This window comes from Pituophis catenifer, unplaced genomic scaffold (assembly GCF_029215685.1).
Source record: "Pituophis catenifer annectens isolate HBS135680 unplaced genomic scaffold, rPitCat1.0.hap2 SCAF_1, whole genome shotgun sequence".
Taxonomy (NCBI): Eukaryota; Metazoa; Chordata; class Lepidosauria; order Squamata; family Colubridae; genus Pituophis; species Pituophis catenifer.
In genome coordinates, this window is record NW_027256881.1 from 100,633,310 (window position 1) to 100,659,625 (window position 26,316).

At 38.2% G+C, this 26,316-nt stretch overlaps 1 protein-coding gene across 1 annotated transcript in view; it reads right to left on the reverse strand.

Annotated features, from left to right (window-relative positions):
- Positions 1 to 1,780: 1,780 nt before the first annotated feature.
- Positions 1,781 to 26,316, reverse strand: part of CDC40 (cell division cycle 40) — a 43,754-nt gene continuing 19,218 nt past the window's right edge. The window contains exons 4-15 of the mRNA XM_070932814.1: positions 25,463 to 25,546; positions 24,676 to 24,815; positions 23,153 to 23,249; positions 19,163 to 19,302; positions 17,313 to 17,387; positions 14,863 to 14,908; positions 13,639 to 13,740; positions 12,123 to 12,238; positions 11,746 to 11,879; positions 7,075 to 7,151; positions 6,015 to 6,159; positions 1,781 to 3,989 (exon numbers count right to left, since the gene is read on the reverse strand). Of these exons, the coding sequence (XP_070788915.1) occupies positions 3,812 to 3,989; positions 6,015 to 6,159; positions 7,075 to 7,151; positions 11,746 to 11,879; positions 12,123 to 12,238; positions 13,639 to 13,740; positions 14,863 to 14,908; positions 17,313 to 17,387; positions 19,163 to 19,302; positions 23,153 to 23,249; positions 24,676 to 24,815; positions 25,463 to 25,546 (1,334 nt within the window). The 3' untranslated portion in view covers positions 1,781 to 3,811. The remainder of the gene's footprint in view (positions 3,990 to 6,014; positions 6,160 to 7,074; positions 7,152 to 11,745; positions 11,880 to 12,122; positions 12,239 to 13,638; positions 13,741 to 14,862; positions 14,909 to 17,312; positions 17,388 to 19,162; positions 19,303 to 23,152; positions 23,250 to 24,675; positions 24,816 to 25,462; positions 25,547 to 26,316) is intronic.

Below are 26,316 nucleotides of genomic sequence, written 5' to 3' on the forward strand. Positions count from 1 at the left end.
TGCTTGGAGCCTGATTATCTGAAGGATTGTTTCTCCTGGCAGGCTGGGCATGTTCCAGGTCCTGTTGATCAGGGAATGCCAGCTATGGAGCCTAGAGAGACATGGTTTTTCTGTAATAGCACTCACTCTATAAAACATTCTCCCTCCATAGAATACCAAATACCCTGTTAGACTTTCACAAGGCACTGAAGGACTGGGGCCCTGAAGGTGTTAAGGGCCTTGTCTCCTGATAATTGCTAACAACCATTAATTCTGGTATTTTTTTGTATTTAAATTTTTATATCTCCAAAAGGCGTTTGCTTTTTAAGATCATAAACATCATTTGCAACCTATGGTTACTTGCTGAGAAGGGCAGCCATACAAGTCAAAGAAATAAATATTAAATGGCAGAATTGTAGGGAAACCATTTTCATGGATAAACAAGTATAATACAAAACTTTTCGGATCCTGTAGCTGTGTTCACTGTCATTAATAAAAAAAAACATCCAAGAACCTTAACACCAGCACCACAATTCTGTCATTGTCTTATTTTGTTGCTGGGTTTGGGCAGGAAAAAACCTTAATAAATTATTTATCCTGACACGTTTTTCTTGTTTTTTTTTATTTTTTTTTTACATAAAGTGTTAGCTGCATTCAATAGAATGATGTGATCATCTACTTGTTGGGAATTTGTGAAATACTAGAGGTTGTGAATTTGAGCTTCTAACAGCTTCAGTCGGTATGGCCAGTGGTGAACTCTGCTGAAATGATGATTTAGCAACATTTAGGTTAGTCACTATCCTTCCCTTAAAAATATTCTTATCCCCTACTTTTAAAACATCATTTATCAATTATGCATCTTGATTTGTAGTTTAGTACTTATATTAAAAATGCACATATGTACATCTAGTGCTGTGCACTCATGCATTGATAGAAATGAGGAAGGAGTGAATGAGATTTTCTCAAAGCAGGCCAACAAGATGATTTTCTTATGGAAATTTTCATCTTGCGGAGCAAGTGGAAAAGTACCAGGATAAAAATTTCTAAGATACAAGAAGTGACTCTCAAAACACAAAGCGATACTCAGAATAAGTTGATTCCTGTATGATCTGGTTTGAGATAGCATGCAAATTTAAAAACACCTGGAAGTGTGAGAGGGGTACCAAACTGTAACTAGCCAAGTCTAGCCATGAATAAAAATGGACAGGAACTATACTACTGTTTTAGAGTTTCCTACAGAACAAGGTTCTTCTGGAACTCTAACTTGGCTCGACAGACTTTGAGTTAGATACATATGCATGGATGCATGAAATGTGAGTAATAAATCTTTTGGTTGAAAAAAAAAGTTACAAGTACTGCATTTTTCAAATATCCCTACATAAGTAAAACAAGCAGTAGTACAAGAAGTGTCATAAAGATCCTCTTTATGCTAATGTGACACAGTTACAACTGAGAGCTCTTCCCTGCCCTCCTGTATAGCTGATATAGCTGATGAGGAATCCAACCTACTTACCGGTACAGCTTTGCCTCATTTGATCCTGTCCAGCTATCTTTAGCCTGCAAGTTCCATGACAACTTAGTCAAGCAATTCTGAAAAAGTGACCCATGGTACTTAACGCTCAACATACACTTGCAACCCACATTTATTACCATGCTCTTACTCTTCGACTGGGATAATCCCAGTCACATTTTGCTTCCACAAAAAACAAAAAAAAACAAAAAACCTCAACCCAATTTATTGAGGAGATGTACTTAAGGATGAAACTCAGAGCCCAATTAAGAGAAATTAATTCAACTGTAGTGAAGGGTGGAATTAACTGAACTTTTATTAAAGACGGCACCCAATCATCTACCTAAGCCCATAAGTTTGAAACAGCATGCTTATATAAATTTCATTTCCAGCTGGTGTAAATTATCTAGCTTATAGCATAAGCAGACACAAGTTAAGAACAATTTTTATATGTGAGCCAGATTGCAGTAAAAGTTTAATTTTCGCTATTTTCTGCCCTTTTCACTATTAAATATATTTTCCCTTACATACAAACTTGACTTGTGGACAGAAGAATAATGATACATCAATTATACAAGAAATACAATCCATTAACTCCTTGATTTCTATAAATATGTAAAAATACAAGAGAGTTCATAGTGTTTTTTGAATACAAAGTGAAATTCGTGAGAAAGTGAATACTGTTTCCCAAGCCACTCCATTGTCACACCCATCATTCTGTAGTAGCCCTGATGCTATTTGAGAAATTTGTACATAGTGGCTTTCAGATAAATGCACATGCGGTGATCAGGATACTTCCATAGTTTATACACACCAGTTTATGCCCCTTGCTCTTTTTCTATGCATACACAACATGAAGCAATGAAAGAATCCTTTCTCTCCAAAACAAATTTGGAGATATGATATTTGGGAAAGTACACACACAGAATATGCGTAGACAAGTTGTGAAGAGTTCATTGTTTACATAGATGCATTCTGCCAACTGAATGGCAGTACTGCACGCAAGTCTAATGTGAAACAAATATACCTGCCATACACTCTACTTTTGACACCAAAGATGTGCACTACAAAAAGTTGTTCTTTCATAAGCTTCCAATACCATAAGTTCAGGTAAAACCGATTCATGCCTCAATTATATCTATACCAAATAAACATTTTAAAATGCACAATGCTTCAGATGGTGTGCTAAGTTAAAATCTGCATTTTTATATAAAGCATTTATTAAAAATAAGTTTGTAAAAATAAGAATTGAGATATCTGTACAGTAGTTGAGCACAAAAGAAACATGTTTTGTAAAATAAACAAACAAAAATAATAAACATATTAAAAGGCCTATTTACAAGACTGTAATTGGAATACGATCATGAATCTGTCACTAATGGCTGCCATTGTACTAATTCCATTGGCTGACTAGGTTTCTGATAAAATGCCTAAAATAACATTTGGTAAAATACTTCTTAAACATTTTATATACCTGTACTGTGTTCTTTGAATTTCTGTATTATAAAATTTAAAACCTTGAATAAGCATGATAGTCTGACTTGCTATCAGGATTAAACGATACAAAACAGAACAGAACAAAACAAAACAAAACAAAAAGCAGTAATGATCAATATAGATAAAATGAGCATATATTTGAAACTAATTCATCGGCAAACACAACAGTTTTTTTTTTATGGGATTATGAAAAGGGATTCCTCTGATACAATCAGACAGATGCTCTGCATCTGGGTGGGTTCTGTATCTATGCTGAAAGACTGGAGAAAGCAGACTGGGACTGCAATTTATTTACACCTTTAGATATTTCCATATGACTAACACTTTTTATTAAATCCCCTCCCCCCCCGAGCCAATAACTTCTGGGTAGCAATTTCTATAAAATATACATGGAAACAATATCCTATTGTATTTAGCAACTGTGTTAAGATTCCCAACAGGTTAAGAAAAACCTTCCTAATACATTAATATTATGGTAACATGAAAACATTTTTCTTCCAAATTGTGCATTTGGAAAGCAGAGTGAAGCTAGTGAGGCTTTGGCTTCAGTTTCATTAAAAAAAAGTTGTAGGAACATCTCTCCATTTTAATTCTTTTAATAGCCGGAAGGACTAGCATATTTAGTCAATTTGTGCAGTGATTTGCAATATGGCAACATTTCAAATGTCTGATTTTCCAATATGCTGGGTTCACATTCTAATACTGAAGTACTTGAATCAGCCATATTAATGTCCTTATTTCAGACCTTATTTGTTGTAGCATACAGATCCTGAAGTATCATATGTTAATTGTCTGATTAGAGGGTAAAAGTCTATCATTCAGCCTTCAGTCCCACAGTTTAATGAGACCATCCCATCCACAAGTGATCACTTTGGATGTTTCATGTGGGTGCCACACTGCCCCAATGCAGACTTTGTCATGGGCTTTTAATCTACTGTAGAGTTTTGTTGTCTTCCAGTCCCAGATATTTAACTTTCCATCTGCATCACCTGAGGTCACATAGCTGTTTCAAAAAGAAGAGAAAAAATTATAAAAAAATTTTATAATTAAAATTATAGGTCATTTACAAACTAATTTTTAAACACAATCAACTCATAACATTAGCATACATTTTAAAGAACACCTTTCCTATAGTTTTATAGTCTGTAGATTTTGTACTACTCATAGCTGCTTTGATGTCCCAATGCATTTCTTAAGATGGGGAAACATGACAATGCAGCTGCTTCAAAAATGTAGGACACTTAATCAGAAGTCTTCTCAAATGAGCAGAAAGGCAGGATAGTCACCTAATCCGTAATGTCAGATGATCTGTTTTGGCAAAAATTTACACAACAAAGCAGTCTATTCAGCTCCATATGGAGGGTTTAAACTTATACTGAAAACCAGGTGTAATGATGATTGTGGAATGCAAAATCACACACAATGATTTTGTGATGCTCAATTTTGTTTCTAAGCAAAATTGGCTTGTATTTTTAACTGTTTCTGATACCACCTCCGAGTAAATGCACACTGGTGGGATTTTGTCTGATATGGATTTTCAATTACTGCTTGAAAGGCCTTCTTGCAGTGGAATAACGCAACAGCTCTGTGCCTCAAGGCTCGACTCTCTTCCGACTCCTATTTAATATAAAGCCACTGACTGAGGTCATTTGTCATTATGCGTCTGTGTAGATCATATGCTGATGATACTCTATTATACACATCCGTCCCCAACTGTTCCAAGTGATACCATTAAAGTCTTTCCTAAGGATTGTATGGGGAAAAATAAGGCTTCGACTCAACCCAAATAAGGCAGAGTAGATGTGATTTTAGACTATTCTGAAGTTCCATCTTTAATGGGATAGGATAGTATTATCCCCCCCCCCCCGGCAGAATTGATACACTCAAGGAGCAGGTAGCTGCCATTTTTTAAATTTTTTTTTAATTTGATTTTAATTTGATTTATATGCCGCCCTTCTCCGAAGACTCAGGGCGGCTTACAATGTGCTCAGCAATAGCCTTCATCCTTTTTGTATATTTATACAAAGTCAGCTTATTGCCCCCACAACTGGGTCCTCAATTTACCTACCTTAGAAAGGATGGAAGGCTGAGTCAATCTTGAGCCTTGGCGAGATTCGAACCCTGCAGTAATTGCAGGCAGCTGGTCTTAATAACCAGCTTAATAACAGGGTGCCTTAAACCCCTGTACTACCAAGGCCATGGTCAGAAGGCTTCTATACAAATCCATCCTTGTGCCAACTGTGCCCATTCCCGAATCTCAGAGTCTCTGCCCCTCAGTTATTCATGCTTTGGTTACTTCCCGCTTGGATTACTGCAATGAGGCCTATATGGGGCTGTCCTTGAAAAACATCTAGAAACTACAGCTACAATTCTGAATGCTGCACTGCATGCACTGTTGGACACACTGTAGTATGCTGACAGGTTGAGTATGCTCCAGATTCTGTCTATCAGGCAGTGCCATCTTGTTCAGGCTAGGAGTCACACCTTCTCTGTTCTACGGAACAGCTCCATCCTAAGATCTGGATGCCCCAACCTTGCTGGCTTTCTGGAGGACTACGAACATTAGACTTTTTCCTCAGCGGCTGTGGCCAGGACGTTTTGCTAGCTGCCTAAAGTTATTTGCTAAGATGGATGGCTGTATAAATTTAATAAATAAATACCTCCTTCTTTCTCCCTGTATTTCTATAGTAAATTCAGATGGATACTTTGGCCAAGATAGGAATGTCTGAAATTAGCCCATGGGTCAAAAAAGGCTATCCAAATTCTGCAAGATATAGGATTTGATAAGCTGCTGTAGCCCAAAGACCAAATCTCAAATCCACTAATGAGGATATATGTAGTAGCCCAATAATGTGTATTATATTCTGATCAACAATTGCCTTAAGGACTTCTACATACAGAAAACATTTGACAATTATATGGCAGGTTTATATAAATATTTCTCTCTACCTGTGGAGCCAAACTTGCAAATAAAAACAAAAGTGATATGTAATTCGTATCATGTATATAGAAACAGTAGAATACATACCTCATATCAGGTGAAAAATCTACTTGGCAAGCGTAACCTGCCACCATATGACCTTTGAAGATTTTCTTTTTGTTTAGCCTGAATCTGTTTTGAGCTCCAAAAATCAAAATCTGATTGTCCATTGATTGGCAGGCAAGCCATTTTCCTGTTGAGGTAAAATATTAATGCACACGTGAATCTTCTACCTCTCATGGATTTTAAGAATCAAATATTCTTATAACATATAAGAACGTAAGCTACAGATATCTAAGAAATTGTTTGCCAAGGGCAATTTTAGCAGCTTGATCCCAACATTAAATTTACTAAGATTTCTGGCATTGCTAGTCTAACATACAGCATGTCAAAAATTCAACTTGCAAATTGACATCCAAAGAAGATATGCACCATATATAGCAAAGGTGAATAACTTGAAATACAAGGAAAAAGTCAACACTGAGACGAGAAAAATAGCTGTCAGAGCAAAAAACATACAAGGGAAATATGGAAATAAGTCTGATAATGAGTGCAGGATTACCAGCATTTAAAGTAAAGAATCAAGAAAGCTAGCTTCTATTCTGCCTCAATTTTTTTTTTTATTTTGTCAGATGTTATAGAAGTGTTCAAATACTTGAGGGGCTGTCACAGAGAGGAGGGGTCAACCTATTTTCCAAAGCACCGGAAGGCCAGACAAGGAATAATGGATGGAAACTGGTCAAGGAGAGATTCAACCTAGAAATAAGAAGAAATTTTCTGACAGTGAGAACAATCAACTAATGGAACAGCTTGCCTTCAGACGCTGTGGGAGCTTCAACACTGGAAGCTTTCAAGGCGAGATTGGACTGCCACCTGTCAGAAATGGTGTAGGGTCTCCTGTTTGGGCAGGGGATTGCACTAGATGACCTACAAGGTCCCTTCCAACTCTGTTATTCTGTTATTTCTGTGATTATCAACTGCAACATTTATACACTCCAAAACCCAGATAATCTATTTCTGAAATCTTGGATGTTAAATGAAAAATGCTAAATATCATTACACCTTTTAAAATTAAAATAATCTACATAAGATAGAAATATAAGCTTACCATTTGGAGATAAAGTCACTGCTGGCATTGAGTGCATACTTGGCTCTGCTATGTACTTAAAATCTACCGGAATGTCCCTACAAAAGTAAAATATATGGATGAAGGCTCCTGCAAATAAAATGTTCTTATATGAAAGGAGAGATGTAGGTTACTTACATCTGACATCACTTAGCATTACTACTTTCCATGCCTGAGTTACAATCTACAAATATTTTTATGTCTAATGTCACAGTTGGATTATTTAGTGCCTATCAGATACAAAACGAAACAGGGATCATCTTAAAATAAATCTAAAAACTAGCTGAATGATTTCCCATGAATGTTAAGGCTTGTATGAATTAAAATAATTGAATGTTTAATCCTTGATACTCAGGATTTTCCAGGACTGATGGGATGTAAAAAAGGCTAAAGGGTTTCTGTTAAAAAAACAAAACACAAATTGGCTACCTTAAACCTTCAGAAATATATAATATCCTACCAGGGCAAATCTGGAAAATCTGCCATGTTACACTAGCACTAGCAAGCACCAGCACTTAGACTTATATACCACTTCATAGTGCTTTACAACCCTCTCTAAGTGGTTTACAAAGTCAGCATATTGCCCCCAACAATTTGGGTTCTCATTTTACTGACCTCAGAAGAATGGAAGGCTGAGTCAACCTTGAGCCTGGTGAGATTCGATCTGCCAAACTGCTGGCAGCGGGTGATCAGCAGAAGTAGCCTGCAGTACTGCACTCTAACCACTGCACCACCGCGGCTCCACAGAATGATTTGGAGAGAAGAAAATATAGTTCCCCTTAACTGTGGGTCTGATATTAGTCATGGAAGATGACATTAAGCCCTAAAGCTGTATTTCTGCACTGGGTATATGGAGCTCATGAATTCTTACTACTCTTTTTTTTACCATGATAATGTAAAGATAATGTTTGAATCAGTAGCAGTTTCAAAAATTAAGAGTATCTAGATCTTTGTTACTTTGGATACAGGTTAAACACCAAGAGTAAGGAAAAATTTCGTTTACACCCTCATCTTGATATGCTGACTCTGTAAACCACTTAGAGAGTGCCATATATAAGTTTAAGTGCTATTGCTATTAAGATGTTACATTCTACATATGGAGATACGATCATCTCTTCAAAGCATTTAACGAATTCTAACCAATTAAATCACACGCACATTATATACAGATGCACACTTATAAACCTGTTTACACACACACATAAACACACCCTGAAACACATGTGTCTGAGCTATCTATGTTCTACATTATGTTGTGGTTATCTTAACAATCTTAAATGTGGATTAACCTTCCTTAAAAGGAGGGTTTACAACACTTCTGCCTTCAATGTGTATATTAAAGGAATAAGATATTTCGTATTAGACTTTAGTAAATTTCATTTTGTGAATCTTCTTATAGCATCTAAGGTTGTTTTATTTTCATTAACCAAATGTCCTCTGGAAGCTCTTTGGAGAATTTGCTATAGCCAACAGTGATCTCACAATGAAGATTAGCAAATGCAGAAAATATTCATTACACAGCTATATTAACCTTCACAATATTTTAATGCAGCACATTAACGACAAATTATTTGGCATGTACATGATCTCAGAAAGGTTAATTATGGTAATTTTGTCACAGAACTATATAAAATAAAACAAAACCAAATGCTGTGGCCTACAGTACAACCAGAAAAGCACTTGCACTTTAAAAAAAAGCCAAATAGGATGATATGTAATAGGAAAATCGTTTATTATGGAAAAAAAATAAAATAAAAAAGTTTGATTTGACTGCTGGCTTTTATATTTAATTTAATTTAATTTAATTTCGAATTTATATACCGCCCTTCTCCCTGAGGACTCAGGGCGGTGTACAGCCAAGATAAAAAAACATAGAATACAAATATTAAAACATTTAAAAATATATATAAAATTTGGCCCAAAAAATTAAAATCGCAGACTAATTAAAAGGATTTAAAAATTTTAAAAATTTCTTCTTAAGCCAACCCGGCTTGCTGAAAAAGATAGGTTTTCAGGGAACGACGGAAGGCATTGAGGTCCTGGATTCTTCTTATCTCCGTGGGCAACTGATTCCAGAGGGTGGGAGCCCCCACAGAGAAAGCCCTCCCCCTGGGGGCCACCAGCCTACATTGTTTGGCTGATGGCACCCTGAGGAGGCCCTCTCTGTGGGAGCGCACGGGTCGATGGGAGGTCATCGGTAGCAGCAGGCGGTCTCGGAGATAGCTAGGCCCTATGCCATGGAGCGCTTTAAAGGTGATAACCAACACCTTGAAGCGCACCCGGAAGACCACCGGGAGCCAGTGCAGCTCGCGCAGGAGTGGTGTTACATGGGAGCGCCATGTTGCTCCCATCACTACCCGCGCTGCTGCATTCTGGACCAGCTGGAGCCTCCGGGTGCTCTTCAAGGGGAGCCCCATGTAGAGAGCGTTACAGTAGTCAAGGCGAGAGGTGACGAGGGCGTGAGTGACTGTGCACAGGGAATCCCGATCAAGAAAGGGCCGCAACTGGCGAATCAGGCGAACCTGATAAAAGGTCCCCCTGGTAACAGCCGTCAGATGTTCCTCCAAAGACAGCTGCCTATCCAGGAGGACTCCCAGATTGCGAGCCCTTTCAGTGGGGGCCAAAGACTCGCCCCCAATAGTCAGTGATGGAGTCAACTGACTATATCGGGATGCCGGGAGCCACAGCCACTCAGTCTTGGAAGGGTTGAGCCTGAGCCTGTTCCTCCCCATCCAGATCCGCACAGCCTCCAGGCACTGGGACATCACTTCAAGGGCATCGTTGGGGTGGCCTGGGGTGGAGATGTACAGCTGGGTGTCATCAGCGTACTGGTGGTATCTCACCCCAAAGCCACGGATGATCTCGCCCAGTGGCTTCACATAAATGTTGAACAGAAGGGGCGAGAGGACCGATCCCTGCGGCACTCCACAAATGAGAGGCCTCGAGGTCGACCTCTGCCCCCCTGCCAACACAAACTGCGACCGGTCGGAGAGAAAGGAGGAGAACCACCGTAACACGGTGCCTCCCACCCCCAACTCTTCCAGCCGGTGCAGCATGATACCATGGTCGATGGTATCAAAAGCCGCTGAGAGATCTAATAGGACCAGAACAGAGGAATAACCCCTGTCCCGAGCCCTCCAGAGATCATCGACCAACGCGACCAATGCCGTTTCCGTGCTGTGCCCAGACCTGAAACCTGACTGGAACGGATCCAGATAGGATGTTTCCTCCAGGAATTGTGGAAACTGTTATATACCACATACCTTTAAACGAATCCAACCCATGTTAGAAAATGCAGATATTATTTTCTTTTACTATCCATATCAGTTGAACTCAGATAATCTGCATTCACTAGGCACTTGGTTAGACAAGTTGAGCACCAAGCATTTTGCTATTCTTTCATTTATATCTAGCCTGTTATTCAGGAGCTTCAAGTGGTGACTATCTAATAAAAACTTACCTGCAACTCAACACATTCATTCTTTATACATTTCGTGTATTACTGAAACAGCTTAACAGGGCTTGGGGTGGGGGTGGGGGGCCCTCTGAGTATCATTAAGTGGTACTGAAAAACCAGCAGGTGGTGCTCTTTCATTAAAGTCAATAGCCAATTAAGGACCAAATAAATTATTGTTCTACAATGGGTCTAAAACTGCCCCTCCCTCAAAGAAAATCCAGTCACCAAATATTTGCCTTGATTCACATGATTCTTCTTTTCATTTGAAATTTCATTTGAACTCTTTGTTGACTGAACCACCATTTTGAAATCTCAGATTTAATATTACATTAGAAAATATCTTCTTTGCAGTCCCACTGGAAGTTGGCAAACGGGCCATTTCTGACCTCCGGAGGCCCTTGGGGGAGGTGGGGGTGGGGAAGGCTGTTTTTGCGCTCCCCAGGCTCCTAGAAAGGCTTTGGAGGCTGGGGAGAGCAAAAAACTGGCCTTCTGGTCCCACTGGAAGTTGGCAAATGGGCCATTTCCGGCCTCTGGAGAGCCTCCAGGGGGTGGGGTGTGGGGAAGGCTGTTTTCGCTCTCCCCAAGTTTCTAGAAAGGCTCTAGAGCCTGGGAAGAGAGAAAAATGGGCCTTCCCCACCACTCCTCACGGCCCTCCGGAGGCAGGAAACAGTCTGTTTCCCTACTGCCAGTGGGCCCAGAAGGCCTGAAAATCATGGAGCTGAGCTCGTGTGCCCACCGATATGGCTACGCGTGCCATCTGTGGCATTCGTGCCATAGGTTCACCATCATGGCTCTATGCAATACCCTCTCCCATTTTCCCACAGAAGATGTGGCAGGCCTGAAGGCCCAAATGTAAAAGATGGTTCCAGGTCTGACACAAGATCCCTTCCAGCCTTACGATTCTATGATTTTTCTCAAGAAATGAATGAGCAAGTATTATGCTTTTGACTCATTTGTTTACTTGGGTTCTCTTTCTCTAGTTTTCAGACTTACACGGAGAACAGATGTGTAATATTTATGCAGAAATATTGACAATTCGAAACAGTTCTCAAACTTTTGAGCAGCAGTGTAAATATAATAATCTGGGATTGTGAATAGACTAATGGAAACGCGTAGAGAAAACAATGCATTTCACTGCTGCAATTATTTGTTGGATTTGTCCTGTTACTGTCAAATGCAATCAAACTTCAATTTACCATTCCCAGACTCTTAGACTCTTGTCATCCGACGTACTCACAAATCTTCGGTTCTCATCCACAAAAACAATGGTGTTGACAGCCCCCAAATGTCTATCATATTCCTGAACAATTTCTCCAGTTCGACTATCCCACTGCAGGAGAAGACAAGCATGAATTATTTTTTTCAAAAATTTGAAGGGAATGATACACAGCATTTGCAAAATTTTATGGAAATATTTTAAAATATCTATATGTCATAAAATCTAACTCAACTTTAAAAAGAACTTTAAAGGGAAATAGCCTATTTGCAATTGCAAGGAAGCCATTCAAATGAAAATTTGCAAGCTGAGTTGAAACTATATTGCTTTAAATAAATTATGAAGCTTTTGGGTTACCTGTACAATTTTCTTATCCGACATTCCTGCTACAAAAAGATTCTGCTTATCTTCATCAGGATTGAATTTGACACAGTAAGGAACTTTCCTGTTGGTGAATCTTGAAATACACTGTCCTAGAGTGAAAACAGTTGAACGGAAGATGTTCACAATTTTAGCTTTTAAAGTTTGGTTTTAAGATAGTTGACTGGAGGGGCCTGCTGATCTAAAGATTTCCTGAAAACCAGGAGATGGAAAGGGGTAAGTAAAAAGAGACAATTTGTGAGGACAATTACAGTGTTTAGAGAAGAAGGCAAGGTTTCGGGCATTGTAACTGTATACAGAGTAGTAATTTATAAATCATTTGGCAATGTTGGACTAACCTAAGAACCAACAGAGGTTCAGAGAGAAATATTCTTGCCTTGAATAGCAATAGCCTTGGTGGCGCAGCAGACTAAAGTGCTGTTAAGTAGCACCAGCTGCCTGCAATTACTGCAAGTTCAAATCTCACCAGGCTCAAGGTTGACTCAGCCTTCCATCCTTTTGAGGTAGGTAAAATGAGGACCCGGATTGCGGGGGCAATAAGCTGACTTTGTATGAAATAGAACACCGCTTTTGGGGTGGGGTGTGTGTGAAAGCCCTACTAAGCAGGTATATAAAAAAGTATGAAGGCTATTGCTTAACACATTGTAAGCTGCCCTGAGTCTCCGGAGAAGGGTGGCATATAAATTGAACCAATAAATAAATAAATAAATAAATAGCACTTAAGACTTATATGCCACTTCACAGAACTTTACAGCCCTCTCTAAGCAATTTACAGAGTCAACATATTGCTCCCAACAACAATCTGGGTCCTCATTTTACTGACCTTGGAAGGATGGAAGGCCGAGTCAACCTTGAGCCAGTGAGAATCAAACTGCCAAACTGCTGGCAGTTGGCAGTCAGCAGAAGTAGCCTGCAGTACTGCATTCTATAACCACTGCTCAACCATGGCTTATGTATTACTAATGAAGGCAAATATTTGAAACTCAGGGTTGAAATGAGGGGTCCTTGGTGCTTTCTGAACCTGGTTGTTTTCTTGCAGATGTTTCATTACCCACACTAGATAACATCACCAGTGCTCATGCTTATGCGTGTTAATAAAAAATTAAGGCAGAGGACAAAAATAAGCAAACGGGTCAATAGGAATATACAGGAAGCAAGCTTATATATTTAGACAAACCATTAGTCAGTCTAGCCTGCCACAATTAGCATTGGACTCTGCAGAGTTTATGAAGCAATCTTTCCTAGCTTTTCTTGAACATACTAAACAAGGAACTCAGAAAATGGAGTATCTGCTCTTTTACTGAGCTGCAAGTCTGCCTTTTCCATCTCAGCACATGCATATATGACTGACATGTTTTTATGTTATGAAACCACCCTTTAATGTATCCTAAAAGTACATTGCATCCTTAAGAGGGCAATGATGTATCCTGCTTGAAGTTTTTCCTTTGAAAAATGCACATTACATAAGCAATCTTTCCATGCATACAAATACCTGTTTCAGTGTCCCACAGTTTGAGATAGCGGTCATAGGCAGCACTGAGGAATTGGTTCCCAGCATTGTTAAAGCATATATCCCTAACAGCTTTACTGTGTCCTACAAGATGGAAAGCATACCATTAGAATTGAAGAGAACCAGAATTTAAACCTCTACACAGAACACCAGCATGATGTATAATGCAACACAGCCTCCAAAGAACTTTGAAATGGCAGAACATGGAGGATGGATTCAGTCTACGGCTTTATTTATTCCTCCTTGCTCTTATTTGTAGATTAGAGACCTCTGGCTAGCGTAGTGTAGAGACTAGCATTACAAAGAACTACAAACTGGTAACTGTACATATGCCAGTTTGCACAAATACAATTCTCAGATCAGCAGTAAATATGAAGGCAAGCATCCACTTTTCCATGGCCCTCAATCAATTAGGGAATCTGTTAGGATTTCTTGTCATGAATCTGACTTCTCAAAATATAATTGCAAAGAAATGAAGCAGGAGGTCTGTCTCAATCAGTAGTTAATCTGTTCTGTAGGTTAATCTGTGTCCAGAAACAGAGGGCAGAGGATGAAGTGAGAGGATACTTCTGTATACAGCTTATAGAGTTAACATGGTTTCCATTTCCTTTTGAAGCATTCCCATTTGGAGAACATAGCAAGGAGAGCAAAGTAGTTCCCATATTTAAAAATACCTCACATCTTTCTGTAAAAGTATGTGGAGAAAAACATGGGTGTTCTTTTTAAATAAGTGTTTTATGAAGAAATCTTTTCATAACTCTTGTTAAGATGAAGACTAGTTATTTAATAATTAGCTCTAGCCTGAACAATATTCACTGATGTAAAATATTTGTTTATCCTGTTGCTATTAATGGGCGTGGCTGATAATAAATAATTAAAACCACTTTAAAAATAACAATATCCATTTAAAGTCAAAATCAGCGTTACAAAACTGAAAATATCTTATCTGAAAATCATCCAAATGTCAAAGCTTTGATTTACACCTATCTCATGTTTATTGTTTCTTGGTCAACATGATACGTTGAAGCAGCAGATGCCAGGTTCAGAAAGAGTAAATTTGTGCTTTTGCACTCAAATCTTGTTTGCCTTTTATTCATGAATATGCCCACCAACCTCCAAATTTTGGGAAACTTTGGCTTACATAAAGCATACGCATCTCAGTCATGCACATGTACAGTTATTTAAAAAAAAAGTATATAATATTACCAATGAATGTTCTCAAACATCTTCGTTCACCGTACACTTCCCAGAGCTTTGGGGTAGAGAAAAATACAAATTTAAATAGAATCACACATAACTGTTATATATGCAAAGACTTCATTTTAAAACCAACCCATCTTCAAATATAAACTATTGTACAGTTTGTATATTCAAGCATAGGTAAATTAAAAGCATCAAATCCCCTTAGTGAAATTTTTGCAGCTCGAGTTCAGGTATATTAGTAAAGAAAGAAGCAGACATACTGCGAACTCCGGAACTTAAGATTTTAAAATTTTAAAAGAATTAAAATTTTATTTTACTAAGCTTTCGTCAGCCATCTGCTGACATCGTCAGAGTATTAAACTACCATTACAGAGATCTCTGCCTTTATATGTCATTAATCAATTTAGCCCTTGCGTGTGTAATAGGACCTTCCAGCCGTCTCCCACTTGTAATCAGCTGTGTTGTTTTTGCTGTCGTCATGCTGGATGATGGAGGCTTGATTCCTACTGTTTCCTCCCTCCTAGCTTGCTTATCAGTGGGGGGGGATGATGTTAGCCCGTCAGCCATTGCAATTTGCTGCCTTGTCCGTGACCTTGTGGTCAGCCAGGTTTGTTTCTCATTAATCCTATCTGTTGCAGTTTGAGTCAGCCCTGCCGGGTTGCTCTGTTTGGTCAGGACTAACTGTGCCTTCACAGGCTGAGTCTGCATGCCTAGAGGTGGGGGATGGGTGCCTTTGGTCTCTGCTCACTGATAGAAAGCCATCTCTGCTCCTCCTGCAGAGTCTTTCCTGGTGTCTCAAAGCCTGGTAGGCCGGTGGCAGTTTGATATGCCTGTTGATGGAATTGTTATTGGAGAACCAGGCTTTTTTTAGTAGGCGTCCTCCTTTAATCTTATCATGGGCAATAACCTCAGCTTCTTGAAAATCAAATTTGTGGTTTTGCTCCTTCATATGCGTCTGGACACATATGCAAAAACAACACAGCTGATTACAAGTGGGAGACGGCTTTACACGCGCAAGGGCTAAATTGATTAATGGCATATAAAGGCAGAGATCTCTGTAATGGTAGTTTAATACTCTGACGATGTCAGCAGATGGCTGACGAAAGCTTAGTAAAATAAAATTTTAATTCTTTTAAAATTTTAAAATCTTAAGTTCCGGCACGTCCTAACTTGATTATGAGGGAGGAGTTTGAGTTGGTCAATCTGAGAATCTTCACTACTGTGAGTTCTGCCACCTATGGTCTGCATCCATGTTCTTCCAGATTAGTTAAGCGTTTCTGGGAGGTGGCATGTGGTGATCCAAGTAGTGACTAATGTCTCTTTGCGGGAAGGCATGATTCCACCAGCCTTGACAGAGGTGGTGTCTCACCCCCTTGAGAGACCATTCTTGGACTCTAGGAATTTGGGTATCTTCTGTCTAGTCTCCTGGGGAGTCGGTGAAAGCATTATTGCATTGATTGCTTATGATGAACAACTAAAAGAATTAGTGAAGGATGCAAGACCGATGAGAGGTCCTGACACCCATTGTGTGTGTGTGTGTGTGTGTGTGTGTGTGTGTGTGTGTGTGTGTGTGTGTGTAAAATTGTAAGCAGAACTGGGGGAAAATGGACATGGAAGAAAGCAAAGGGAATTAGAGTGAAAATAGAATGAATGCAGGAAAATTATGTGTCTCACAACAAAATGAATAAAAATGGGCATAAGGAAAGATTATAGGCAGACACTATTTGGAATGGGGTGAAATTATGTTACCAAGAACCATAAAAATGTGCCATGTTAATCTACTGGGAAGCATGAAAAAGAATACTTGGCAGAATGAAGTGAGAGGGGTTGCGAATGAAAAAGATTATGAATGATTGCCACAAAAAGTGATGAGAGAAAAATATTATATAATGGGCATAGAAAGAAAAAGATAGCTGCAAAAATATTCAAAAGAAAGTAATGGTTAGTATTTTAAAAATCCAAACTATTTTTCAGAAATACGGGCATTATGGATTAGTGCAGAGGATCAATACAATCATTTTTATACCACAAGATCCTGTTATGTCTAATCAACATTCTCATCATTTAACATTGGCTGTAATAGCTTTGCTTTACCAGTTACAAGATCTGTCCAAAACATTTAATTAGGTATTGAGATATGGAGAAACCCTGACTCTCCACATATTGAATTATAGGCTACTTTCAAGAATCCTAAATTAGCATGGCCAACTATGAAGGATATTGGGAATTGCAATTCAGCAAATCTCCACAATTATGGGTATACTAAATGAATGTTTTAAATGAATGTGTTTCTTACTAAACAAGCACTTAACAGCCCTTAAAAGTTATAATCCTGGATGGCCCTGGCAAAAGCATGACAATTGCTACTGAGTTTACATTAATGAAAGCATTAAAGAGCAAATGTAGTCACAACAAAATTAAAGCAAGATAGTATATGCTTTGAATCCATTTACCTTAATTTTACAGTCCATGGAACAAGATAAGAGCAGATGGCCGGAAAAAGGAAACAGCCTGACGGCACTGACTCCCTTAAACAAGAACGTAACTATGAATATGTATGCATTTTCCTTTTCAAAATATGTATTTCAGTACCATATTATCATTTACTTCTACTACTGTTAAGTTTTTGTGCCTAAAGCACAGCAACAGTTCTACATCTCCCGAGATGCACCAATGACTAGGCTTTGACCGCTATATATTCTAAAGTTTGGGCAGTTTTGGATAAGCCCCTTTTCTTTTCTTTTTTTAAAAAACACTTTATTAAACTTTTATTACATTAAAAACATAAAAAATTATATCACTCAACAACAGCTATTTGTGGTGTTTTACTTGTGACAGTAATTTGTGTGTTATTTACAAAACTTAAATTGTGCGTATTTGCATTCTTATTTTTTCTATTACTTATACTTAATAACTATCTATCTTTAATCTATCTCCGTTCTATCCAGTTATACCACTGTTCCCACACATTGTAAAATATCGATGCCTCTTTATCTTTTAAACTCAGCGTTAATTTGTCCATTTCTACGCAATTCATGACCTTTTGTATGACAAGTTTCTCTGTGGGTGGGATAAGCCCCTTTTCTAACATGCTGGGAAACTGTAGTTACTCAAGGTTTAACAAAGTAATAGCTCCTATTAAAACACAAAATGTGCATGAATTCAAATCACAACAATACTTTTAATTCGACAAAAAAGAAGAGTTAATGCCAGATATGTATATGGTCACATTTCATGGAAAAAGCTTGATAGTCTACTTAGACAATTTAATATCCACAATCTGAATATGGTAGTTTACCACACCATTAACAAACTAATATTAATATGCAGTGAAAGATGCTAATACTTAAGATGAGCTTTGAGATACTGTAATTTAAAAGCAGCTATATCTCCATGAACAGATGTCTTCCGTTAAGGAAGGGAAGAGGTTTGCTGGTCTATCAAATGGCTGGCCTACCATATTATTACTACTACTACTACTACTACTACTACTACTACTACTACTACTATTATTATTATTATTATTATTATTATTATTATTATTATTATTATTCCTAGTTATCACATTATTTTGAAACTTCAATACTTCCTATAATCATGGCCATGTAAAAATGGGAGATTCTTCAAGCAAAAATGGAAGATTTTTGAGCCACAGAAAATACTGGGATAAGTTAGGTTTGGAATGTATACCTTGAAACTTGCTGTGAACTCATCAAAATCCTCCTATAAGCACACAAAAGACTTTATAACCCACTACTCTAATGCCTGGGATTTTCCCCAAGTCTTCATCTTATTAGCAGGTACCGTTGGTTTCCATGAATGAGCAGCAATTCAAGATTAGATCTATAGGGCCAATGGTTTTAAAATATAGATGTGAAAAATACTTTGATTCTGAAGTGGTTTGTTTTTGAGTCTGAAACAGCTGCTTTGAGTTAAAAATAGCTTGTTTTGATTATTCTGGAAGTGTTTTGAGATTAAAACATCTGTTTCCAATTCAAAACACAACTGTTTCAAGCTCAAATTACTTCCAGAATGGTTGAAACAACTTATTTTAAATATAAAATAATATCTGTATTTTAAAAGCAACTTATATGGAAAAGTAATGATAACTAGCAAAGATAGGCTAGAAATTGGGAATAAAATTGATATACAGTAATAAAATTTGTCTAGTAATATCCTGTGCAATTTTTTCTCAACATTTTGAAATTCTGGTAAATTTGGAATGGGCTTAATCTAATTATAATCAATGAAAGGACTGCAAAGACACAAAAGAGGGAAGCATAATTTTTCAGGTGTTCCTTACCTTTGTATGACCTGACCATACATGGATTTGTTTCTTAGGAAGGTAACATTTTTCAGGAGGTACTGTTGAACGTAGGTTAACACCAACATCCTGAGGAACATGAAGGTAAGACCTCCCTTGATAGTCATACATTTCTTTGACTGAAAGAAAATATATATATATATTTATATATGAATGAATAGAAAATAGAAAATGCACACTATCAGAGAAATAATAGACTAATTCAATGTTAAGGTGGCTGTGATTAAAATGAAGTGCAACCCTAACAATGGCCTTAAATTCAATTTCTTTGTGTAGCTTCTTTTAATACTGATAAATATTTAGCTCAAATGCAGTTTGTTTCTATCCTTCAGCTGTATGTGCATATTTGTATTCATCTGTCGACCCAGTGAGGCCAAGTCTCTTCAGGTCCTGTTCCTCTGATTGGGAAGCAGGCATTCTCATTATCCAGACCCCTCTTTGGCCCCCTTCTTAGCAAAGATCAAGTCAGCTTTCTCTCTCTCGGGCTTGATGACTGCTGAAAATCAACCTGTTCTGCCTCAGATCAGAAAAGGGCAAGTGGTAACTGGAGGTGGGCTCCCTTTTACTTCATTCTTCAGTTTTAAAATCTTACTTGATTTAATCATTTGGTATTTATATTTGAAATTTTGGGTCGTCTTTTATGTTAATGCTGTTAGCTGCCCTGAGTCATTCTGAGAAGAGAGACACAGAAGCAAAATGAATACATAAATAAATAAGTTCACTGAGAGCTTAAGAATAGTAGATCACTAACATGATTTGACAAAAAGTTTAGATTTATGGCAGGATAGGCATGCACACTTAAAAAAAATGCTGTTATTTAAAAATAATCTTTGTGATATATATATATATGTGGCACCTCTCTTGTCTTGGAGGGCATTCCATTGGAAGGAAGGAGGGAGGAAGGGAGGGAGGAAAGGAAGGAAGGAAGGAAGGAAATCAAACGAATGAAAATATATAGATATATATGAAAATATCCTAAATGCTTAATTTCATCGTTCAAGCTGATTTGCGATATGGAAAAGAGTGTTCCATTGAGTGGAAAAGTCATAAGAAAAACAAAACAAAATACTGATGACATGCATAAATCCTACGATGATGACTAATAGAACTGGTTGCAGAAAGAGAAGGAAGCATTATGTCTGGAAAGATTATGATGTAAGGTAGGAGAGGAAAGAGCAAAAGCTTTTCTCCATGTAACTATAGGTTTTTCACATCAACATCGAAACTTTATGACTGCAAATTTAAACTTTAATGGCAAAAGCTATGAGTTTTAATTATATTATTTCTAAGGCAGAGTAGTAAGATTAACTGATGTTAAAATATTTTCTTCTTCTCCTGCATTAAGGGCATCTATCTACTGAATCTGGTGTGCATTGGAGAGAAGGGCAAATTGTGGACTGTACTCACTTAAGGTAGTTTATCAATAAATTCTTATTTTTTCTCAGAAAATATATTTATTTTTTGTTTTATATTTTCATTTTTCTTAATTGTTTTATTATTGTTTGCCACCCAGAATCACTTGTCCGAAATGGGTGACTATAGAAATTAGCAATAGTAATAGCACTTAGACTTATATACCGCTTCATAGTCTGGACACTGACTGGGCAGAATCCATCCAGGAGACTGGGGCAAGTCTTGGGAGTAGTATCTGGGTTGAGTTTGACCCTGTTTCCGTTGATGGAAGTGGACAGGATTGTGGGTAGACTGGGTGCCTCCACGTGTTTGTTGGATCCGTGTCCCTCCTGGCTTGTCTCGGCTGCCCGGGAGGTGACTGGAGACTGGATCCAGGCAATTGTCAACACTTCTTTGAGGGAAGGGGTCGTCCCCACCTCCCTTAAGGAGGCGGTGGTTTGACCTCTCCTCAAGAAGCCGGCCCTGGATCCAGACTCACTTAATAACTATCGGCTGGTCTCCAAACTTCGCTTTATAGCGAAGGTTGTTGAGTCCGTGGTGGCGCAACAGCTCCCACAGTTCCTGGAGGAAATGGATTTCCTAGACCCGTACCAATCGGGTTCCGGCGCGGGCACAGCACGGAAACGGCATTGGTCGCTCTGGTGAATGATCTCTGGCAGGCCTGGGATGGAGGTTGTTCCTCCATCCTGGTCCTACTTGACCTCTCAGCTGCTTTTGATACCATCGACCATGGTATCTTACTGCAACGGCTTGGGGGGTTTGGGTTAGGAGGCACTGTTTTACAGTGGTTCTCCTCCTACCTCTCAGGTCGTTCGCAGTTTGTATGGGCGGGGAGGCAGAGGTCCACCCCGAGGCCCCTAACCTGTGGGGTGCCTCAGGGGACAGTTCTCTCCCCCCCTACTCTTTAACATCTATATGAAGCCTCTGGGTGAGATCATTCGTGGTTTCGGGGTGAGGTATCATCAATATGCTGATGATACTCAGTTATATATCTCCACCCCGGGCCATTCCGGGGATGCCCTTTCCATGATGTCCCGCTGCCTGGAGGCGGTACGGGCCTGGTTGGGTAGGAACAGGCTAAGACTCAACCTTTCCAAGACTGAGTGGCTATGGATGCCGGCGTCTCGTGTTCTAGAAGTTCCATCACTTTCGATGGGGGGGGGGAAATGCTTCCTCCCGTCGAGAGGGCCCGCAACTTAGGTGTCCTCCTGGATTCCCAGCTGTCTTTGGAAGACCATCTTATGGCCGTGACCAGGGGGGCTTTCACCCAGATTTGCCTGGTGTGCCAGTTGCGCCCTTTCCTAGACCGAGATGCCCTTCGCATGGTCACTCATGCCCTGGTTACTTCTTGTTTGGATTACTGCACTCGGAGGCTCCAACTGGTCCAAAATGCGGCCACGCGGGTGGTTACGGGAGCTCCCCGTTACTCCTGGGTAACACCTCTCCTATATGAGCTGCACTGGCTACCAGTGGTCCTCTGGATCCGCTTCAAGGTGCTGGTACTTACCTTTAAAGCCCTACATGGCTTAGGTCCGGGGTATTTGCAGGACCATCTCCTACCCGCCTCCCACCGTCCTGTCTGCTCTCACAGGGCTGCCCTCCTCAGGGTACTGTCAGCCAGACAATGTTGGCTGGCGACGTCCAGGGGTAGAGCGTTCTCTGTAGGCGCCCCTGTCCTCTGGAACGAGTTACCCACCGAGTTTCGGACGGCGCCTGATCTCCGCTCCTTCCGTCAGGACTTAAAGACTTGGCTGTTCCAACAAATGGGTTGACCCTAATCCTTGGGTTTTATTATTTTGATTGTTGTTGTTTTAACCTGGGTTTTAATCACCTTACTTTTTATTATTGTATGTTTTTAACTTGTGTTCACCGCCCTGAGTCCTTAGGGAGAAGGGTGGCATATAAATTTTTGGCAAATAAAATAAATAAATAAATAAATAGTGCTTTACAGCCCTCTCTAAGCAGTTTACAGAGTCAGCAAATTGCTCCCAACAATCTGGGTTCTCATTTTACCGACCTCAGAAGGATAGAAGGCTGAGTCAACCTTGAGCCTAGTGAGATTTGATCTGCCAAACTGCTGGCAGTTGGTGATCAGCAGTAGCCTGCAGTATTGCATTCTAACCACTGCGCCACTGCGGCTCATTTTAATTTAAATAAATAAAAATACATAGATCAAAAAAAAAACCCTCACAAATATAAAGATCCAGGTGCCTATCGAAACTACATCAAAAGGAGTTTGCAAATTAAAAACCAAAGAGCTGACATTTGAGAGGAGTATCCAAGCAAATGACATTTCCACAGTGTTCCCAATAATTCAATCTGCCCATTTCTTAAGTTTAACTGCAAGTTGTTTCTTTTCCTGTGTTACCACAAACAAAAAGCAATTTTTAAGCTTTTTTCTTATTACTACACATACACACATATACACAAGCAACCACCCTGTGCTGACTTCTAGCTATGATGTTCAATGAAATACAGATATGGGATTATGTTTAACAGTGATACAGTGGAAAGTTATAACAGAAATGCAGATGAATTGCTAACAGTATCACTTACCATGCAAAACTGTCTTTTCTTCTCCAGGTTTATCATCTTCATGTTTGCCCTTCTTCTGCCTTTTTGCAGTTATTTCATCCAGTTCCCTCTGTTCTTCCTAAATTGCCAAAATATTAAGAATTACAATCCTTACTTCTACAGCAAAGTATAGAATTATTTATATCTTCAATGAGTTCTAATAAAACAAGAAATGATATTTGAAATAATGGGCTTTAAGTAAAATTCAGGAAATTACATTGTGAACAAGTTGATTTTACATATATACTACACAAACACACACAGAGTCGTTATGTTTGTGCACATGCTTCAGTACTAGCCATCGATAGGGTCACTCCACATATGGTCCAGATAGAAAATGGACTGATTTTATAAGAGTATTTTATAAAATACACATTCTCTTGCAAACTGGGATTGTAGTTGTGCTCTCCCCCCTTTCACCTCCCTCCCTCCCTCTCTGTGTAATCAGATTCAGATTCCTTGGAAATTGTCTCCCCCCATTGGAAGTTCTAGCTTAGTTCTCATGCCATTTTTGACAAGATCTGATCTTGATGTCTTACTGATTAATGTCCAGACCTCAGACACTTTAGATATGCTACTTTCTGCTGATTACTCTGAGATGAACCCACTTTGCCTGGTAAATATACTTGTTTTTACCCCCTTGTATGATGCACAGGAACTCTAAAGAAAATGTGGTTAGTTATCCTCTCACACATATGCTTCTTCCCTCCTTAATTTGTGTCTTTAATAGTAGTTGCACTACAGAATGTATAATAATGCTTTGTGCTTTGAGGAAACTGGAAAGGGCGTTTGTCAAAAATATTAACATTAAAACATTCTGAAGAACAGCATCAAATACATTTGTGTAGCTGACTATGTGGGTTGTCTTTCGTGTAATGTTATAGCAGGCAACATTTCTTTGATTCATTATCAGCAAAAATTTGGAAGATTTAGACATTTATTTGATGATATATTTTCTCTGTTTTGCTCCTTGTGTCCTAGATATATAGCTCAAGATTTCAATTACAATACAGATATATAGAGACTTTGTATATCAATGTCAAACTAACAACTATGGTTTAAAGTAGTGTCAGTAGTCTGAGTGGAGCTGTCTGTTTTTGTGACATTTTGATGCTCTGTAATTTAAAGAATTGCTTTTCAAAAACCATCTGCATGATTTATACCATGTAAGCTGTTTTTTCCCCCTGATTCCAGGATACCAGAATAGCATATTCTGTAATGAATAAACACTTTTTAAAAATCAGTGATTAGGAAACCTAGTACTATTCACATATTTTAGACTTTAACTCCCATCTGCTTGGCCAATGGCAAGCAAGTGAATTGTGGAACCTATAATTCAAAACAGTTGCACAGCACAAGGTGCTATCCAGAATTATAGCTCCTCTCCCATTTAAAACATAAGAACAGGAGTAAAACTGCATATATAAACAAGTGCCATAAACAGAATGTGGGACTTGCTCATCCCATTCTTTATATTTGAAAATAAAAAAATGAAGGGTACTCACTTCAGAAGGTTTTGCAACCTCCTTTTCATCAACATATTTTGCCCAAGGTCCCAAGAAACCATCTATATTAGATGCATCATTCTCTTTGAATTTTTTCCTTTTCTCTATTTTCTTTTGTCCTGTTTCAAACACTGTTAAACCTATGGACAATAGAAAAAGATTATATCCAGATTTGAACGCGATTCTTACTTTAAGGATAACAGAATTGTTTTCTGCCTCCTGAAATAACAATTGATGCTTTCATACAAAATCAAGTTTGATCTGTGGACAGCATCTTCACAATAATCCCTGTTTCATGTGAATACATAGCCACTAAAACGCCAAATAGTTTTGCCAAGATTTGTGACTATGACATTTAAAGCATACACTACTTCTACTACTAAGCTCTGCTATGATTAGGGTCCATATTAGTTTTCTCCTTGTAGTACATTTATCACATTAAGAGATAACTGAATAAATAAAAAGTGATAACTACCTGCAACCCAATACTTATTTTAGAAATGTTATCACTTGCCCAGAAAACAAAGATAAGCTAAGAGGTGCTAGAAGTGACAGTTAATCTCCATCCCAAAACACTTTTTGAAGGCACCCATGATGTTCTTCAAAATTTTAAAACGTATCTGAACCATTCAAGTCACAACCCCGTTGTGAACATGTTTTCTCATCCATCAAACAGTGATTGTTTCAGTGATAAATCATTTAATTGTTTTAGTTTGTGAATGCAAGAATACAGAACAAAAGATAATAATGAAGTCAAGAATGAAAATCATATTTGGTGTTCCTTTACCTTGATTTTTTTCCGCTTCTTCTACAGACCCAATATATTTAGTAGATACTTCATAATTGTCTATGGAAGGATCTAGTGCATATCCTGTGGGATCAAATCATTTTAAAGTTATTCTTCATAAAGTATTTTTATTGTCACATTTTTAATTTATATTATCAAGTTCACAAAAAATGTTTGTCCTTGGCTCATGTCCGACACACATTTTTAACTAAGATTATTATAAATAATCAACAGATCTTAAGGATTTTCAAAGCTTTTGTTGCTATAATGCTATAAACGGACAATTATAATGACTTTGCATATGGGATGCATAAATACAGAACCACATGTCTTTCTATTGATATCTGAGTAAGCTATATATTCAGCTTTTTACATCGTATGGCCACTGAAACAGAAAGCTTAAGATCAATCTAAAGAATTCAAAAAGCCTATAAAACCACTGATTATATTTTAAGAAATAGCATTTCAGCCTTTATTGACAATGTATATTTAATTATGAACACTACAATATATGTAATCTTTTTTATTTTTAGTGATTTAACCCCAACTGTAAGCTTTATTCCAAGGTTAAATTAGGGTTTGTAACTAACAAAAGCAGATAGAATAACTATGCTTTAAAATGCTGTTTATGATAAGCCTTGTAATCTTTTGCTGTTAAGAATCTATAATATTCTAGAGACCTATTTATTTAAGATGATAGATAACAGATATGTCCTTAGGATTCTGTGATATCTCTTGCACTTCAAATGTTCCAAAAGCAAGGATATTTCCTGGTGATTGATTGAAAGAAAAAATGGAAGCAATATTACTGGTATTACATGATTGAACAAAATATCTGTTTGTCTTAAAAATGC